The sequence below is a fragment of the Mobula hypostoma genome, chromosome 9 (assembly GCF_963921235.1).
Source record: "Mobula hypostoma chromosome 9, sMobHyp1.1, whole genome shotgun sequence".
In the NCBI taxonomy this organism is placed as follows: Eukaryota; Metazoa; Chordata; class Chondrichthyes; order Myliobatiformes; family Myliobatidae; genus Mobula; species Mobula hypostoma.
Genome location: NC_086105.1, coordinates 148,194,557 through 148,214,973, shown reverse-complemented (window position 1 = coordinate 148,214,973; position 20,417 = coordinate 148,194,557). Strand labels below are relative to the sequence as shown.

General features: G+C 44.7%; 1 protein-coding gene across 1 annotated transcript in view; it reads right to left on the bottom strand.

The window, feature by feature from the left end:
• Positions 1-30: 30 nt before the first annotated feature.
• The window catches only part of LOC134352292 (uncharacterized), a 38,471-nt gene continuing 18,084 nt past the window's right edge, over positions 31-20,417 (bottom strand). Inside the window, exons 4-6 of the mRNA XM_063059582.1 lie at positions 15,345-15,510; positions 5,071-5,813; positions 31-92 (exon numbers count right to left, since the gene is read on the bottom strand). Of these exons, the coding sequence (XP_062915652.1) occupies positions 31-92; positions 5,071-5,813; positions 15,345-15,510 (971 nt within the window). The remainder of the gene's footprint in view (positions 93-5,070; positions 5,814-15,344; positions 15,511-20,417) is intronic.

The following is a 20,417-nucleotide window of genomic DNA, read 5'->3' as shown; positions in this document are numbered from 1 at the left end:
TATTGGCACATTGTGAGCTGCTTTCAATGGTTATGTGTAGTTCTTTTTGTAGAAGAATGCTGCCTTAAACTGGTCCCTGGTCCCACAGGCAGCTGAAAGGGGTGAAGAAGATCTTGTGACAGGGTTGTAAAAAGAGCATTTGATACATTTGACTTCACAAATCAAAGTACTGAGTACAGGAGTGGGGATGTGATACTGGAATTGTATAAGACATTGATGAGGCCTAACTTGGAGTTTTGTGTGCAGTTCTGATCATCTACCAGAAAGATATCAATAAGATTGAAAGAGTGCAGATAACATTTACAAGGATGTTTCCAAGACTTGAGGACCTGAGTTATAGGGAAGGATGAAATAGGTTAGGACTTTATTCCCTGGAATATAGAATATAGAGAGAGATTTGATGGAGGTATACAAAATTATGAGGGGTATAGATAGGATAAATATAAGCGGGCTTTTTCCATTGAGGTTAAGAGTGGAAGAAATGTTCAAGGGGAACAGAAGGGAACTTCCTTGCTTGAGTGTGGAACGAGCCGCCAGCGGGAATGGTGGATCAGGTTCTGTTTCAACATTTAAGAGAAATTTGGAGAGGTACGTGGATGGGAGGGGTAAAGAGGTGTATGGTCCAGCTGCAGGTCGATGGGACTAGGCAGGTCAATAGTCAGCACTGACTAGAGCAGGGGTGGCCAACCTTTTACACTCCATGCGTCAAATTTTTTCACGTATGAGTTCAGATGCGATTTTTTTCGCGCACTAGTTCTATATTAACATTTTTACATGTATGGCACATCTGAACTCGTGCGTGGAAAAATTAACACATGGAATGTAAAAGGTTGGCCATCCCTGGACTAGATGGTTTGAAGGGCCTCTTTCTGTGTTCTAGTGTACTATGGCTATTTGCTCGGTATGACTGGGTGCAGTCAGGAGCAATGAGCTCAAAAACTGGCAAGAGTCTTAAGACCATAAGACAAAGGAGCAGAATTAGGCCATTTGACCCATTGAGTCTGCTCCACCATTCCATCATGGCTGATTCTGGATCCCACTCAACCCCACACACCTGCCTTCTCACCATAGCCTTTGATGCCTTGACAGATCAGGAAACTATCACTTGTAGCTTTAAATATACCCATGGTCTTGGTTCCACAGCTATCTGTGGCAGAGCATTCCACAGATTCACTACTCTCTGGCTAAAAAGAATTCATCCTTTCCTCTGTTCTGAAGGGTTGTTCCTCAATTTTGAGATGCCCCCACCTTAGGAAACACTCTCTCCACATCCTCCCCATCTAGTCCCTTCAACAATCGGTAGGTTTCAATGAGATCGTCCCACATTCTTCTAAATTCCAGTGAGTACAGGCCCAAAGCTGCCAAGTGCTCATATGTTAACCCCTTCATTTCCGGAATCATCCTCGTGAACCACCTCTGGACTCTCCAATGACAACACATCCTTTCTGAGATATGGTGCCCAAAACTGTTGACAAATCTCAAGTGCAGCTCGACCAATGTCTTATAAAGCCTCAGCGTTATCCCCTTGAAATGATTGCCAACATTGCATATGCCTTCTTTACCACAGACTCAACCTGTAAATTAACCCTCTGGGAGTCTTGCACAAGGACTCCTAAGTCCCTCTGCACTTCTGATGTTTAAGATTTTCTGCCCATTTAGATAATAGTCTGCAATATTGTTCCTTTTACCAACACCATATTCCATCTGCCACTGTTTTGCCCATTCTTCCAATTTGTCTAAGTCCTTCTGCAATTGCATTGCTTCCTCAGCACTACCCACCCCCCCACCTATATTCGTATCATCTGCAAACTGCCTTTTTTACGCAGAGTGGTGAGTGCGTGGAATGGGTTGCCGGCGACGGTGGTGGAGGTGGATAGGATAGGGTCTTTTAAGACTCCTGGACAGATACATGGAGCTCCGAAAAATAGGGGGCTGTGGGTAACCCTAGGTGATTTCTAAGCTTCAGCACAGCGTTGTGGGCCGAAGGGCCTGTATTGTGCTGTAGGTTTTCTACATTTCTATGCCTCAAAGCCATCAATTCCATTATCTAAATCACTGACAAACAATATGAAAAGTTGCAGTCCCAATACTGACCTCTGAGGAACACGACTAGTCAACTGGCAGCCAACCCCTCCTTTTATTTCCACTTGCTGCCTCTTGCTTGTCAGCCATTCCTCTATCCATTTAGTATCCTGTTTTATATTATTCACTAGTTTTCCCTCATATTTCATCTTTTCCCTTCTTGTGGCTTTTTTAGTTGGCTTTTGTTGGACTTTTAAAACTTCCCACTCATCCAACTTCCCACTCAATTTCGATACATTATAAGAGAAAAGGCTGAGTGAGTTTAGAGCCTTTCTACTTGGAGTGAAGAAGGCTGAAATAGAGATGTACAAGCTGATGAGGGGCATAGATCAAGTGCAGAGCCAGACGGGAAAGCCAGAGTGGAAATAGCTAGAACAATGGGGCATAATTTTAAGGTAATTAGAAGAAATTTTAAGGTGATGTCAGAGGTAGGTTTTTTTACATGGTGAGTGGTGAGTGTGTGGAATGCCTTGCCAGATACATTAGGGGCATTTAAGAGACTCTTGGGCACGTGGATAAAAGAAAAATGGTGGGCTATGTGGGGGTGAGGAAGTGTTAGACTGATGTTTAGAGTAGGGTAAAAGGTCAGCAGGACACAGTGGGCTGAAAGGCCTTTACTATGCTGTAGTGTTCTATGTGAAATATTCAGGCAGTGCCAAACATTATTGGGAGATTCCTTGGAAACAAGAAACAAGTAAATGTTGGATGATTAACAAACCTTAAAATTCCAATCTATTTAAAAACTCAAACACGAGGAAAACTGCAGATGCTGGAAATTCAAGCAACACACACAAAAAGTGCTGATCTATGCCCTGGGTTCAATCCAAGGGGACAATGAATTTATTTTGCCCACTTTCCGATTCTTGGACCACACTGTGCACAGCTTTTACTGCTGTAGGAAGGCTAAAGGGAAAATGTATAAATGTGACACCAGAACAGTTGGGGAAGTCTAAAAAAAGATTTTTTTTTAAACTGCTGATGGGCAACACACATAAAAATGCTGGAGGAAATCAGCAGGTCATAGCAATATCTATAGAAATGAATCAGCAGTCAATGTCTCGGGCCAAGACCCCTTGTCAGGACTGGAAAGGAAGGAGGGTGGGGAGAAGACAGAATGAAAAGGTAGAGGGAAGGGAAGGGAAGGAGGACAAGCCTGAAGGTGATAGGTGAAGCCAGAGGGTGGGAAGAAGTGAGAAGTTGGGAGGTGATCGGTGGAAAAGACAAAGGGCTGTAAAAGCAGGAATGTGATAGGAGGGGAGAGTGGATCATGGGAGAAAGGGAAGGAAGGGGGGCACTGGTGGGGAGTGGTGTTAGGCGGGTGAGGAGAAGAGATAAGAAGCCAGAATTGGGAATAGGCATTAGGTTGGAGGCTACCTAGATAGAATATGAGGTATTTTTCCTCCACCCCGAGAGTGGTCTCCAACCAAATCATTAAGGTTGGTAACATATTTGACAGGGTATAAATGTCCAAAACTTGAGGTTATAGTCACTAAGGGCCTGACTGTGTGGGTGGTGGAAAGGGACATATTTTGCTGTGGTCTCGTTGTCGCTTGTATGTTGACTGTGTGCTGTTCTGAACATTGTGGACATCAGAATGTGTGGTGACACTCATGGGCTGCCCCAGCACATCCTTGGGTAGTGTTGGTTATTAACACATGTAAATGCAATATATAAATTTGAATCTAAACCTCTATCGACCTCTGCTTTAAATATGCCTAATGACTTGGCCTCCACTGTGGATTCCAGTTTTCTCCACAACACTCATTCTCATGTCTTTATCACTAAATGACTGGATTCTGCTGCTAGAGACGTATGGATTAGGGTTTGTAAATCGTGGGGATGCGACGTTGCTGCTGAAATGTGGTGACACTTGCAGGCTACCTGCAGCACATCCTTGTGATGTGTTGGTTGTTAACCCAAGTGATGCACATCACTGTATGTGATAAATAAATCTGAATCTGAGTTTGATCTGACTGAAGAGGCTCAATGTGGTCTTTGGCCCACTCCTCCTCCTCTATCTTTTTCTGTTCCCCCACTCTCCCACTGATCATAGAAGCATTGAGTACTGGAGATCCTCTGCTGGCTGGGTTTGACCATGGATGTTGAGTCCTAGCTGTCTACGTTGTACACAAAAGCCAGGACAGTACGATATGGGGACCAAGCCTTCGCCGTGCAGCACGCTCCCCCCCTCCATACAACCGATGAATCTAAAAGAATGGCAGAGACCGATACAGTTTGGCATTAGCAGGAGTTGCCAGTCAGCGTTGAACTCAACGTAGGACTGCCTTAGGGACTCCAGCTCCAGACTGTTCCTCAGGATCTACTCCTGAAGCCTGCCTTCCCCAAGACTGGGTATAGCCGCAAGGCAGCGGATTTTTGAGATCAGAGTTTGCCTTCTCTTAGCTGAGCTGCCAACCACAGCTGATGAGCTCATCTGCCCAGAGCGACTGGTTTTAAGGTGCCGGTAACCCACCTTTGCCCCTTCTCCTGTAAATAGAAACAGTTCCGTTCGGTTTAGTAGCTAAGCCGCAGGTGAATGCCAGGAGCTGAATTTGATTGTCAGAGGTTATTTGAGACACCCTACGTTGGGAGCATTTAATAGGTAGTGAGAGCTTATTCCCCACTACCCTTCCCCCCACCTATGATAACCTAACCTTCACTAACCCGCCCCCCCCCCCCAGCTATACCAACCTCATAATGCTGAAAGAGCTGGAAACAGGCCTGTCAATGTTGAGAGTTTCAAGAACTTTACCTCAGAACTGCCTGTCAAAGCTGCCTTATTACATCGGTTTTACGACAGGCGGAATCTATCTCAAGTGATAAATAAACCTAATCTAAAGAATCTAACGGGGAATTCTTTGCTCGGAGAGGGCTTCTGGTGTAGAACCCTCTCAGACTGAGTGAAGCTGTTGAGATTTGAGTGGAAGCTGGTTCTGTACCCAGGAGGAGGAGGAAACAGGAATAAGATGGCGTTGAATGGAGATGTACCTGGCGGGGTTTTCTGCTGTGGGTTGAGTGGTTCAGTGATGCATTTTGCTGGAGACTCCTTGGGTACCCAGCGGTCACCTTCGAGAGTCACGTCCAATCTGGAAGAATCCCCTGTGAAGTCCTCGGAGGTGGTGATGGTTGAGCTTCTGCCCGTGAATTGAGTGGAGGTGTCTGAGGAACTGCTCTGGGGATACAGCGGTGAGGATTCCATGCTGGACGATGTGCGGGTGTCAGTGGAGCGGCCACTCTGTTCTTCTTCCTTGCCTGGTGGGGTTTCTGCTGTGCTGGGGGCGGCAGGGGCTGGCTCATCCACAGTCTTCTCATGCTGGGTGGTGGCTGGGGCGAGGGCCTGGCCTGAGGCCTGTAACTGCTTGATCCACTGCAAGTCTACAGACGAGGAGGAGGATGAGGTGGAGCTCATGGCATCCGATTGTGCAGACCAGAGAGCATAGGGTGATGTGGCCTCTTCCTTGCTGTCCTCCACCTCGTGGCCATCCTCAAACTGGCGGTGGAGGACGATGTCGCAGCCGGCGTGGGAACCAATGAGCAGTATGTTCCTGTCCTTCTCTGAGCTATGCCACATTCTGGAAACGGGTGGGATGGAGACGCCAGGGTCATGCCAAAATAAAGACAGGGGCCTAAAGTTGTTGAACCTTACCCTAAAAGTTTGATCATCACCACCATCATTGTCATCACTGCTGCTCGATACGCCAGACTCTTCTTCCTCGCTGCTGAAGCGAACACTAGACAGAGAGAGAGACATGTCTTTACAAAGAACCTTTCCTCAACAAATGCATTTATCCAGTCAATTATGGAGTCACTGTTGCAGGAAACACAGCAGCTAAATCTTTCAAAAGGAACACCTTGGGGACAGCATGGAAGTACGGCGGTTAGCATAACATTATTGCCATAAAACCATTAGATATAGGAGCAGAATTAGGCCATTCGGTCCATCAAGTCTGCTCCACCATTCCGCCATTGCTGATTTATTATCCCTCTCAACTCAGTTCTCCTCCCTTCTTTCCATAACCTCTGGAGCACCTACTAATGAAGAATGTAACAACCCCTGCTTTAAGTATACCCATCGACTTGGCCTCCACCTCCACTCCGTCAAGACTTTTCAATATCTGATCAGTTTCGGTGAGATTCCACCACTCCCCCCCCCCCCCCCACCCCGCCACCACCAGCCAACCCTTTCTTCTTACAGTGCCTGCCAGGTTCAATTAACAGATATTTAGATATTTAGCCAGTTAATTCAATATGCAGGTATTATGTATTCAGTCCTAAACACAAGAGCTACCGTAGACGCTGGAAATGAAGAAAACCACTCACAGGATGCTGGAGGAACTCAGCAGGTCAGCAGCATCTATCGAAATGATTAACATTAACTACAGTCAATGTTTTGGGCCGAGACCCTTTGTCACGACTGGAGAGAAAGTGAAGACAGGAGGGCCCACATTGTGGTAACAATGCATGAGAGAGGAGCTTGCCCAGGTGGATCGGAGGAGGATACTGGTGAGGATGACAGCAGAGCAGAGATGGCTGAATTCTCTGGGAATAGGTCATGAAGCTCAGGATAGATGTGTTCCACAGAAGAAGTTGTTCTCACATGGTAGGGGTAGGCAACCATGGCTGACAAGGGAAGTTAAAGACAGCATAAAAGTCAAGGAAAGGGCATATAAAGCAGCAAAAGTGAGTGGGAAGTTCGATGATTGGGAAGCTTTTAAAATCCAACAAAAGGCAACTAAATAAGGTATAAGAAGGGAAAAGATGAATTACAAGGGCAAACTAGCCAATAATATAAAGCAGGATGCACAAAGTTTTTTCAGTTATATAAAGCGTAAAAGGGAGGTGAGAGTTGATACCGGACCACTGGAAAATAATGCTGGTGAGGTATTAATGGGGGACAAAGAAATGGCAGATGAACTTAATGGGTATTTTGCATCAGTCTTCACTCTGGAAGACACCAGCAGTGTGCCAGTGGTCCGTGAGTGTCAGGGATCATGAGTGAGTGCCATTGCTATTACAAAGAAAAAAGTGTGAGGCAAACTCAAAGGTCTTAAGGTGGAAGTCGCCTGGGCCAGATGGACTACATTCCAGAGCCCTGAGAGAGGTTGCTGAAGAGATAACAGATGCATTGGTCATGATCTTTCAAGAATCACTTGATTCTGGCATGGTCCCAAAGGACTGGAAGATTGCAAATGTCACCCCACTCTTTAACAAGGGAGGAAGGCAAAAGGAAGGAAATTATAGGCCAGTTAGTCTAACCCCAGTGGTTGGGAAAGTGTTGGAATCTATTATTAATGATGAGGTTTCAGGAGACTAATGATAATATGTCAAAATCAGCATGGTTTATGTAAAGGGAAATCTTGCCTGACAAATCTGTTAGAATTCTTTGAGGAAGTAACATGCAGGGTGGACAAAGGAGAGACAGTGTATGTCATTTACTTGGATTTTCAGGAGGCATTTGATAAGGTGCCACACATGAGGCTGCTGAACAAGATAAAACCCTATGGCATTACAGGAAAGATGCTGGCATGGATAGGGGAATGGCTGACAGGCAGGAGGTAGCGAATGGGAATAAAGGGGGCCTTCTCTGGTTGGCTGCCGGTGACTAGTGGTGTTCCTCATGGATCAGTATTGGGACCGCTGCTTTTCACATTGTTGACAATGATTCAGCCTGAAACATTGACATGTACTCTTTTCCTAGACGCTGCCTGGCCTGCTGAGTTCCTTCAGCATTTTGTGTGTGATGCTCGGATTGCCAGCCTCTGCAGATTTTATCTTGTTTATGGATAACGGAATTGATGATATGAAGATAGGTGGAGGGGTAGGTAGTGCTGAGGAAGCAATGTGATTGCAGCAGGACCTAGACAAATTGGAAGAATGGGCAAAATAGTGGCAGATGGAATACAATGTTGGGAAACGTATGATAATGCATTTTAGTAAAAGGAACAATAGTATGGACTGTTCTTTAAATGGGAGAAGGTTCAAACATCAGAGATGCAGAGGTGCAAGACTCCCAGAAGGTTAATTCACAGGCTGAGTCTGTGGTGAAGGCAAATGCAATGTTGGTATTTATTTCAAGGGGAATAGAATATAAAAGCAGGGAGATAAGGCTGAGGATTTATAAGACACTAGTCAGGCTGCCCTTGGAATATTGTCAACAGTTTTGGGCCCCATATCTCAGATAGGATGTGTTGGCATTGGAGAGAGTCCAGAGGAGGTTCACAAGGATGATTCTGGGAATAAATAGGTTAACATATGAGGAGCATTTGGCAGCTTTGGGCCTTTACTCACTGGAATTTAGAAGAATGTGTGAGGATCTCACTGAGACCTGAATGCTGAACGAACTAGATAAGGAGGATGTGGAGAGGACGTTTCCTGTGGTGGGGGTATCCAGAACTGGAGAGCACAGCCTCAAAACAGAGGGGCGACCTTTCAGAACAGAAGTAAGGAGGAATTCTTTTAGCCAGAGAGTAGTGAATCTGTGGAATGCTCTGCCACAGACTGAGGTGGAGGCCAAGTCTGTGGGTATTTTTAAGGCGGAAGTTGAAGTTGGTGGTTTCCTGATTGGTCATGGCGGGAAGGTAGATGTATGGGGTTGAGTGGGATCCAAGATTAGCCATGATGAAATGGCGGAGCAGACTCGATGGGCTGAATGGCCTAATTTTGCTCCTATGTCTATAGTTTTATGGACATGAGTGGCTGAGACAACTACAACTTGATTGGAGATCCATCCACCATCTGCATTCCGTATCCCCTGCTATAGAGACAACTGAAAGTGAATTAAGAAAAGTACTGGATGACGCCACAGCAGTGTTCAAGGATGGCACTGAAAACTCAAACATATCAAGTGTAAAATAATGTTAAATGAAAATGCCACACCCAAATTTTACAAAGCCCATCTGATTCCTGATACCATCTGCAATAAAGTAGCCAATGAGCTAGACTGCATGGAAGCTGAATTCTTTCCAAAGTTGAATAGAGCCCACGGGCAATGTCAGTGGTCCCAGTAGCCAAGAAGTATGGGTCTATCAGGATCTGTGGTGATTTTAAGGTCACCATCAACCCAGTACTGAAAGTAGATCAATACCCTCTGCCGAGGAGAGAGGATATCTTTGCAATCCTTTCTAGAGTGAAGCACTTCAGCAAAGTGGACTACTGTGCTCCACCCCCTTGATCTCTATTACAGATCAGATAGAAATGGCAGTGGATAAAGCAGTGTGAAGTGGCTTTCAAAGAGGTAAAGGAAATGGTGATGTCGGACACTGTACTCACACATTATGATCTACATTGTTCAATGAAGCTGGCCTGTGATGCAGTCATGTGATATGTTATGAGTGATGGAAGTGAACACCCAGAGCCTTTGTATCACATTCCCTTACTGCTGCAGAGAACAATTGTGCACAGATTGAACAAGAAGCCTTGAGTCTGGCCTGGGTGTAAAACATTTCTGACCATCAACTGCAAGTGTCCATTTTCAGTTCACAGAAGGGTGTTGCACTGACAGCAACAGTAGAAGTGCAGACATGGGCTCTGCTTCCTCCAGGACACAGTCACAAGATTGAATCCAAGAGGATGACTAATCACAGAAATGCTGGTGGATTGCCTTGTTTGCCCTTGGAAAAGGAAATACTTAAAACATTTAGAAAAGGTGACATTCCTCTTGACATATTCTCCCTAATGCAAACCAAAAGTCTTCTCGATACGTTTGGAGACTCCACACTGTCTCAGGTCCACATAGCAACCCGAACTGGCTGAAATGTGCAGTAGAAATTCCAGTTCCCCCATCTTTACCAGCACTGAGATGAACATGCTCTTGACAGGGGTTGCCTTACGCGGGGATTGAGAGTTGTGCAGTCCAAGCTGAAAGCTAAAGTGTTGGAAGAGCTGCATGCTGGTCATCCAGGTATGGACAAAATGAAAGCGTTGGCTCAAAGCTTTGTCTGGTGGCCTGGGATAGATCAGCAGATCGAGCAGCTTTCCATGCGCAGTTTGGGATGCCAACACGTCCCAAAGATGCCAGGAACAGCAGCTCTCCATCCCTGGGAATGATCTGCATTGCCCTATCAGAGGATTCATATGGAAATTCCTTAGTGGTAGTAAATGCAGCTACAAAATGGCCAGAAGTGTTCCTAATAGCCTCCGTTACAGCCTCGCACATTGCTTATGTATTGAGAAGCCTCTTCTCAAGGACTGATGTTCCAGAACACTTAGTCAGTAACAGTGGACCACTATTTGTTGTAGGACTAAGATATATCATACCTGCACCCTACCACCCAGCTACAAATGGCTTGGCAGCAAGGTATGTTCAGTGTCTAAAGAACACACTGTGAACAATGTCAGCAGAACACACCACACTGACACTGAAACAGAAGCTCACTATTTTCTTACTTACTTACATATTGCAATGCAGCACACTCTACAACCAACAACTCACCAGCCCTGCTGATACTGGGTTGCTCCTTCTGGTCACACTTGGATCTCCTCAAACCCAGTCTCAGAAGGAGTATGCATGATAAACAGCTGAGACAAATTGAGGGCTCCTCAAACAAGGAGGTTTGATGTTTCACTCCTCGACAAGCAGTCCAGGTGAGGGACTACAGAGGCGATCAAAAGTGGGTACTTGGAAAGATTAGGGACAGAACCGGACCATTCTCCTGCATAGTGCAGATTGCGTCTGACGTCATTTGGAGATGACACATCAATCTATTGAAGAACGGTGTCTAGGAAGGAGTAAGGAGGGTTAGATAGTTAAGCCCATCACCCCTGTTAGGGCACAGGTTGCTGACAGCAGCTTGTCAGAGTGCTCTGTCCTAGGCCAGTCTTTCAAGCCTGTCCCCAGGTTTCTTCCAGGTGAGGATCCTTCCTCTCCCAGGGATGAGACCCTAGGAGTTTCTGTAGCTCTGGATTTTTATGAGATGGGGCTCCATGCCCAACCCTCCTCCTTTTGCATCCAGGCTTGGGACCATCCATGCGGATTGACGAAGGGGGGCCGGGAGAAATGACTGGAAATTAGAGAAATCAATAGCTGTGTTCTTTCTACACTCTCGTGCAGGTCAGAATGCTGGCGCATGACAGCGAATGACTTTGCTAAGCTGTCATCATTTCACACCATTAGCCTCTGGAAGATCAGCTGTATTTTCTGGCCAAGAAAGATCACTGACTATGCCCTACCCCATCAGTGTTATCAAGAGGACATGGCCACAATCATCATGAGGAAACGTTGGAGATGGATTGGACACGTGAAGAGAAGAGGAGGCCAACTCCATCATCAAGACAATCTACCTCTCCTAAACCTAAGCCTGATGAGCCAAAGCCACTCTAAAGACTAGCACACTTAAAAGAATGGCCACAATCATCATGAGCAAACATTGGAGATGTGATGAGAAGAGAGGCCAACTCCACCATCAAGACAGCACTTCACTGGACCCCTGAATAGCAGAGGAAACTCAGGAGACCAAAGACAACTTGGTGCCGTACCGCAGAGGCAGAAATGAGGACCCTGAAACACACCTGGGACACAATGGAAAAGATGGCCAAGGACAGAGATGGAGGACCTCCATTGCTGCCCCAAGCACCAGCAGCAATAACGGGCAGTGAGTAAGAGAAACCAATGTTCATGCTATCAGGTTGTTAACTACCCAGATGGAATACGAGTTGTTGCTCCTGCAACCTGAGTTTGGCCTCATGGTTGCAACAGGGGAGGATGCGTTCCTAGTGTGGGCAAATGGAATTAGTGTAGCAGGTTGAAAAAGCCAGCATGAATGTGGTGGGCTGAGGGGCCTGTGTCCGTGCTGTACTATGGAGTCTCTTCCTGAGTCTCCTAACTGTGAGTGTTTGATGCATCACTGGCACCAGCCTACCCACCATCAAGGATGTATATGCAGAAAGGTGCCAGTAATGTTATAATGGATCCCACCCACCCGCCCAGCTCATGGACTGTTTGTCCCACTCCCATGAGGGTGGAGGCTACATAGCATTCACACCAGGACCAACAGACTCAAAAACAGTTACTTTCCACAAGCAGTAAGGCAGATCAACACCTCCACCCACTAACCCACCCCAACACACCCCCAACCACCACTACTTTATCATTTCCTGTCAGTCACCTTATGTACAGACACTCCTGTGCCTAGTGTCACTTTATGGACATACAATCATTCTATGTATAAAAGATACCTTATGTATTTTTATTTATTGTGTTTTTTATTAGGGTGGCCTTTATCTTATTGTGTTTTTTCTGATCTGGAGTAACAATTATTTCATTCTCCTTTACACTTGTGTACTGGAAATGACATTAAACAATTCTGAATCTTGAATCCATCTCTGTCTTTCCCATCATTTCATACCATTTATGCCCCCTCTTATTTCCAGTCCTGATGAAGTGTCTTGACCTGAAACACTGACTGTCCCATTTCTCTCCGTAGATACTGCCTGACTTGCTGAGTTCCTCCAGTGTTGCCCCAATCTGTTCCCTCTGCGATCTTTGCCTCGCGTGATGATTGTTAGACAAAGCAATTCTTCAATGCACTTCCAGTTTGTAGAGCTCTGTGGCTGGCACTGGGGCTCAAATGCTGGGAGTGAGACATGAACACATATAGGAGCAATATTTACGTCAGGGTGCAGTTTATTGATTCCAGCTCAGCGTTCAGCACCATCAAACCCTCTGTACTAATCACCAAGCTCCAAAATCTGGGTCTCTGTATCTCCCTCTGTCACGGGATCCTTGACTTCCTCATTGGGAGACCGCAGTCAGTGCATATTGGAAATAACACAGATGTATCATGAGCATTCTGACAGGTTGTATCACTGATATGGAGGGGCCACTGCGCAGGATCGGAAAAAGCACGATGCTTAAAAAGGCAGCATCCATCATTAAGGCCTCCAACCTGATGGCATGAACATCGACTTCTCTAACTTCTGCTAAGGCCCCACCTCCCCCTCGTACCCCATCTGTTACTCATTTTTATGCACACATTCTTTCTCTCACTCTCCTTTTTCTCCCTCTGTCCCTCTGAATATACCCCTTGCCCATCCTCTGGGTCACCCCCCCCTTGTCTTTTCTCCCCGGGCCTCCTGTCCCATGATCCTCTCGTATCCCCTTCTGCCTATCACCTGTCCAGCTCTTGGCTCTATCCCTCCCCCTCCTGTCTTCTCCTATCATTTTGGATCTCCCCCTCCCCCTCCAACTTTCAAATCCCTTACTCACTCTTCCTTCAGTTAGTCCTGACGAAGGGTCTCGGCCTGAAACGTCGACTGCACCTCTTCCTAGAGATGCTGCCTGGCCTGCTGCGTTCACCAGCAACTTTTATGTATGGTCCATCATTAAGGACCAGGTCTGCCACGACATACCTTCTTCTCTTTTTTTTAATTTTATTTTTATTTGGATAAGGAATTCACAATTATCATGTACTTTTTTCACACATATAACCTTTTCCATTTTTTTATATGTATAAAACTACAATTATTTATACATTCTTAAGTACACATTGAGATGATATAAAAGGAAAATAAACATTTAAATAGATAATTATGTACTGTGATAAATCTAACCTATTAGGCTAAGTAATGAAATTAGTTGTTAAGAAAAATGGTAATAATAGTTTCCATACAACCCTTCTGGACCATTTCCACTGTTCCAAAATGTTGCATACAAGCCTATATACCAACCATTGTAGGTGTTTATATCCCAATTTGTTCGTGCTTGTTCCTGCCCGCAGACATAATTATCCAATCCCTATGTATTTATTTACTTAATTTTTTCTTTTTTTTTTATCCCTTTCCCAAATCTTTCCCTTTACTTGTGTTAATTCTCTATTTTCCAAAAAAAAAAACAAACATTTAGACTAGGGGTGCTTACGTTAGCAATATTACTGTGTTGATGAGAAGAGCAATATAAATCATTAGGAGAGTCATCTAAAGTCTGCTCGCATTGGGGTTATATATTCAATCCATTTATTCCAGATTTGGTAAAATGTTTCTTTCTGAGTTCTCAGGGAGTAAGTCAACTTTTCCATTTTAAATATTTCCAAGATAATTTTGTACCAATCTTCTAATGTAGGTGGTATTGGATTTAGCCATTTTCTAGTGATGATTTCTTACTTGCCGCTAAGAGGGCCTGCAGCAACTTTATATCTTCCTTCTGTTCAAGGAACAATACATGCCCCAAATAGAGCGTCTCAAAGTTCAGAGGTATCTGGGACCTAAGTACCTTAACTAATGTTCTATGAATACCTTCCCAAAATAGACTTAATTTAGGGCAATCCCAGAAAATATGAAAATGATTTGCCTCCTTGGAGCCGCACCTTCTCCAACACATCACATTTGTATCTTTATATTTTTCCTGATATGGGGTCTTGAAGTATCTTATAATGTTTTTCCAACAATGTTCTCTCCAAGTCAAAGAATTAGTCGAGGACCATTGAAAGCTGCAGATTTTCCCCCAAGCCTCCTCTGAAAGTACCAACCCCGCTTCTTTCTCCCATTTCTCTTTAATATACAGTGTATTTACATTTTTAGCATGGGAGAGTGCATTATATAGGCGAGAAACTGATTTACTAGGTATTGAACTGCAAGCCGAATTCAGAATCTTGAAAAATTCTAATTCTACTGTTGATAGGTCTGTATATCTACAACTCTGGTTAACATAGTTTCGTATTTGAAGGTACCTAAAAAAAGTCATTATGTTCTAGGCCATGTTTGTCCTGCAGGATTTGGAAACTTTGTAATACTCTTTTATCTATAAATGAGAGGTAGGTCGTAAGACCTTTCTTTATCCATAGCTCAAATCCTTTATCTCCTCTGTTGGGAAGGAATTTGGTATCATATGCACACCATCTAAAGAGTTTTAACATGTTATTAATTCCACATGAATTAACCACCTTCTGCCATACTTTTAATGTAAGATTTATCCAAGCATTATTAAATTTTTCCCCATACCTTCTTCTCATTGCTACCATCAGGGAGGAGGTACGAAAGCCTGAAGGCACACACTCAGTGCCTTCTTCTCTTCCACCATCCGATTACTACTCACAGTATTTAATTATATATATATATAGTAATTTGTAGTTTTTTGTTTTATTATTATGTATTGCAATGTACAGCTGCTGCAAAACAACAAATTTTATGAAATACGCCAGTGATATTAAAACTGATTCTGATCTCCTGACTGGAGGTCAGAGTGCTACCCATAAAACCATTGCCTAGAAGAATCTCTTTTGCCTTCTCCACATAATTAGTAACATCTAGCATCAGTTTTCCAGTGGTACCTGTCAGCTCCTGCCTTGGATTTCCAGCTGTCTGGGATCTCCTTGTAATTCCTGTATACAACCACTTGCAATTGAACTCCGACTGGAATTCTTCCCACCAGCTGACGGAGCTCACGCAGTTTGTAACCCAGCACGTTCATGTTTCCGATTTTAACCAAGATGTCCCCTGTCAATGGAAAAAAACAGGAGTCAGGCCGACTGACAGCAACCTGATGATGGCCAGCTCTGTTTATGCAAGTGTCGCTCAACGTTTTAAGAACAGTTTCTACCCACCCCCCGCCGTCAGATTTCTGAACAGTCCCATGAACCACTAACACTGCCCTTTCCCCCTAACCTTTGACGTCCTTACTAATCAAGAGCCCTTGAGGGTTATAAAGAAGCCAGAAACAAACTCAAGAAGGAAATTAGAGAAGCCAGGAGGGCCATTGACAGCAGACATCTTGGTTAAAGTCCTTGGCAAGTGAATCCTAAGGCATTTTATACATACATCAAGAGCAAGAGAATAATTAGGGAGTAGGTAGGAGCACTCACAGATAAAGGGGGGAACATTTGCTTAGATGTGAAGGATGTGGGTGAGGTCCTTAATGAGTACATTAACATCAGTACAGTATTTACCAGGGAGAAGGACGTGGAGGATAGGGAGATGAGTGCTGAGAGTATTGATATGCTAGACATTTCAAGGTATAAACGTTTGTAAAAGAGGAGGTAGTGTTGGGTCTTTTAAAGGGTATTAAGCTGGATAAGTCTCCAGGACCTGATGGCTTAATTAGGGAGAGCCACCATGGCTTTGTGCGGGGCAAGTCGTGTCTCACTATCTTGATTGAGTTTTTTGATGAGGTGACGAGGGTGATTGATGAAGGGAGAGCTTTGGATGTTGTCTGCTATGATTTTAGTTAGGCATTTGACAAGTTCCCTCATGGGAGGCTCATTCAAAAGATTAGGATGCACAGGATCAATGGTGAATTGGCTGTCTGAATTCAGAACTGGCTTACCCATAGAAGATAGAAGGTAGTAGTCGAAGGAATTTGTTCGAGTTGGAGGTCTCTGACTAGTGGTGTTCTGCAAGGATCAGTATTAGGACTTCTGCTGTTTGTGATGTGTATAATGACCTGAATGAAAACGTAGATGCGTGGGTTAGTAAGTTTGCAGAGCATACGGAGATTGCTGGTGTTGTAGTTTACATAGCAGACTGGCAAAGAATACAGTGGGATATAGATCAGTTTCAGATACAGGCAGAGAAATGGCAGATGGAGTTTAACCCGGCCAAATGTGAAGTGTTGAACCTTGGTTGGTCAAATACAAAGAGACAGTATTCTGTTAAAGGCATGACCCTTAATTGTGATGATGAACAGAGGGATCACGGGGTCCAAGTTCACAGCTCCCTGAAAGTGACTACACAGGTCGATAGGATGGTTCAGAAGGCATGGGGCATGCTTGCCTTTGTTAGTCAAGGCACTGAGTTCAAAGGTCAGGAAGTTATGTTGCGGCTTTATACAACTCTGGTCAGGCCACAAGTGGAGTATTACACACAGTTCTGGCCGCCCCATTACAGGAAGGGATGCTGAGACTTTGGAGAGGGTGCCGAAGAGGTTGACTAGGATGCTGCTTTGACGAGAGTGCATGTGCTATAACAAAAGGTTGGAAGAACTTGAGTTGTTTTCTCTGGAACAGCATAAATGGAGTAGACAGACAGTATCTTTTTCCAAGTGTTGAAATGTCTAATACCAGAGGTCATGTGTTTAAGGTGCGAAGGAGATGTCGGGGCAAGGTTTTTTTACACAGAGAGTGGTGGGTGCCTGTAATATGCTGCCTGGGGTAGTGGTAGAGGCAGATACATCAGGGACTTTTAAGTGCTGTTTAGATGGGCACATGAATGTTGGGAAAGTGGAAGAATATGGACATTGTATAGGCAGAAGGGATTAGTTTACTTGGCAATTTGATTATTAATTTATTTGGTTCAGCACAACATTGTAGGCCGAAGGGCCTGTTCCTGTGCTGTACTCTTCCATAAGTACCTATCAAAATCCACTTTAAATATACCCAATGCCCTCTGGTCCGAGACTCTCACTGTTGACAACACCCCCACTCCGTCTAAGCCTTTCAATATTGGTAGGTTTCAATGAGATCCCCCCTCATTCTGTTAAACTCCAGCGAGTACGGGCCCAAACAGTCCTCATACATTAACTCTTTCATTTCCAGGATAATTCTTGCAAACCTCCTCTGGACCCTCTCCAATGCCAGCACATTTTGTCTTAGATAGGGGGCTCAAAACTGCTCACAATACTCCAAGTGTAGTCTGATCCATGCCTTGCTTTCATATTCTAGTCCCCTTATAGACCTGATGTGCCCAAATGGATTCGTATAGATGGGCAAGCAGGTTGGCATGGTCACAGTGGGCTGAAGGGCCTGTTTCTGTGCAGCACAGCTCTGTCATATTCAGGAGTAACTGACCAATGGTAAGATTCTCATCTCATAGGAACCATAATGAACGTCAAGAGTGAATATATCCTTGAATGTCAAGCACAGCCATTGCTGAGTCCCAGCATCAACAAGGGCAGTGCAGGGGGTGGGGAAAAGAGGGTTTCATATTGACCAGAATCTCAACTGATACCTGTAGGTCTATCACTGGATAACTGCTAGAGCACCACAGTGGCATCACGGTTAGCTTCATGCTGTTACAGCTTGGGACATCGGAGTTCAGAGTTCAATTTTGGTGCCATCTGTAATAAGTTTGTACGTCCTTCCTGTAAGCATGAGGGTTTCCTCCAGGTGCTCCGGTTTCCTCCCACAGTCCTAATACATACCAGTTAGTAGGTTAATTGTTCATTGTAAATCATCCTGTGGTTAGCCTGAGGTTAAGTAGATAGATTGCTGGGTGATGCGACTCATTGGACTGGAAGGTCCTGTTCCATTCTATATCTCTAAATAAATAAATGCTGAGTAGGCCATCTCCTGATGTCCCAGAGCACATACATTGCCTACAAGTGGCAGGTCAGGTATGTGACGAATAACTCTCCACCTGCCAGAGATGTTGAAAGGTGTTAGTGCAGGGTATTTAGGAATCATTAAATATCACATTGAAGTTGTATCATCTTCGTGGTTGTGTATGATTCTTCTCCCGGTGATTGATCTGGTCACTTGTGGGTCTTGGGATGACTGAAGAGGCCGGTCTGTGATCTACAAGCCCTATTGCAGAGTTGGCAGGTGTAGGTCACTGAAGTGGTGGTGGATGTAGCTGGTTGGACCTTTCCCAGTCTCTCCTTACATAGAAGCCACTTAGTCTCAGCAGCAGGGTGGAGGTTTTCTTCAAGCTGTGCTGACCCTCATAGGCAGTCCTTCTCCAGCTTTCCCTATCCAGTGCTAATTTCTCCCATCCATTCAGGCTGATGTGGCACTGCCTCAGGTGGCTCTTGATATTATCCTTGAACTGCTTTTTCTGCTCTCCACGAGTACTTGAGTTGGCTGAATAGGAGTTGTTGATGGAGTCAGGCATACTGATGATGTGGCCAACCCACATCATGTATAAGACGTTGGTGAGACCAAATTTGGAATATTGTATTCTGTTCTGGTCACCTACCTACAGGAAATATATCAATAAGATTGAAAGAGTGCAGAGAATATTTACAAGAATGTTTCCGGATGTTGAGGACCTGAGTTATAGGGAAAGGTTCAGCAGACGATGTCTTTATTCCCTGGAGTGTAGGAGAATGAGGGGAGATTTGATAGAGGGATACAAAATTATGAAGGGTATAGATAGAGTGAATGCACACAGGCTTTTTACACTGAGGTTGGGTGAGTCTACAACTAGAGGTCATGGGTTAAGAGTGAAAGGTGAAATGTTTAAGAGAAACTTTTTCACTCAGAAGGTGGTGAGAGTGTGGAATGAGCTGTCAGCAACGTGGTGGATGCAGGTTCGATAGCAACATTCAAGAGAAGTTTGAATAAGGTACATGGATGGGAAGGCTATGGTCCAGGTGTGGGTCGATGGGGCTAGGCAGAATAAAAATTGGGCATGGGACTAGAAGAGTTCAAGGGCCTGTTTCTATGCTGTTGTGTTCTGTGGTTAACAAGCTACTTGAAATGCAAGTATTATTATCTGCCTTTCAGTATGAAGAATGGAGCATATATATATATAGGCATCCGTTAGTCTCATGAGACCATGGATTTGCGCCTTGGAAGGTTTCCAAGTCGCAGGCCTGGGCAAGGTTGTATGGAAGACCAGCAGTTGCCCATGCTGCAAGTCTCCCCTCTCCACGCCACCGATGTTGTCCAAGGGAGGGGCCTAGGCTGATACAGCTTGGCACCAGTGTCGTTGCAGAGCAATGTGTGATTAAGTGCCTTGCTCAAGGACACACACGAGGCCTCAGCCAAGGCTCAAACTAGTGACCTTCAAATCACTAGATGAACGCCTTAACCATTTGGCCACGGCATGTGGCCAAGTGGTTAAGGCATTGGACTAGCTACCTGAAGGTCGTGAGTTCGAGCCCCAGCCGAGGGAACGTGTTGTGTCCTTGAGCAAGGTACTTAATCACACATTGCTCTGCGACGACACTGGTGCCAAGCTGTATGGGTCCTAATGCCCTTCCCTTGGACAACATTGGTGTCGTGGAGAGGGGAGACCTGCAGCATGGGCACCTGCTGGTCTTCCATACAACCTTGCCCAGGTCTGCACCCTGGAGAGTGAAGATTGTCCAGGCACAGATCCATGGTCTCGTAAGACTAGCGGATGCCTTTGGGCACAGAAGGAAGTAAAAAAATCTATTTCAAATTGAGGATTGTTACAGTGTTTCAACCGGAAACATTTTTACACTGCTTCTCTCTCCACATGCTGCCTGGCCTGCTGAGTATTTCAAACATTCTCTGCTTTTATATTAAAATCCTTGGAATATATATTCTCCTGATCACAGATATTATTGGTGTAATTTGTGTGACAAAAAAAACTTACGATTCTTTTATAACGAATCTCCCCTTTGAATTGAAATAATTAGAGCTCCCTGCTTTTTTATTTTAACAGCAATTTACATTTTCAATTATGCACGCATGGTAGGTATTAGCATAAGTAAATCATATTAT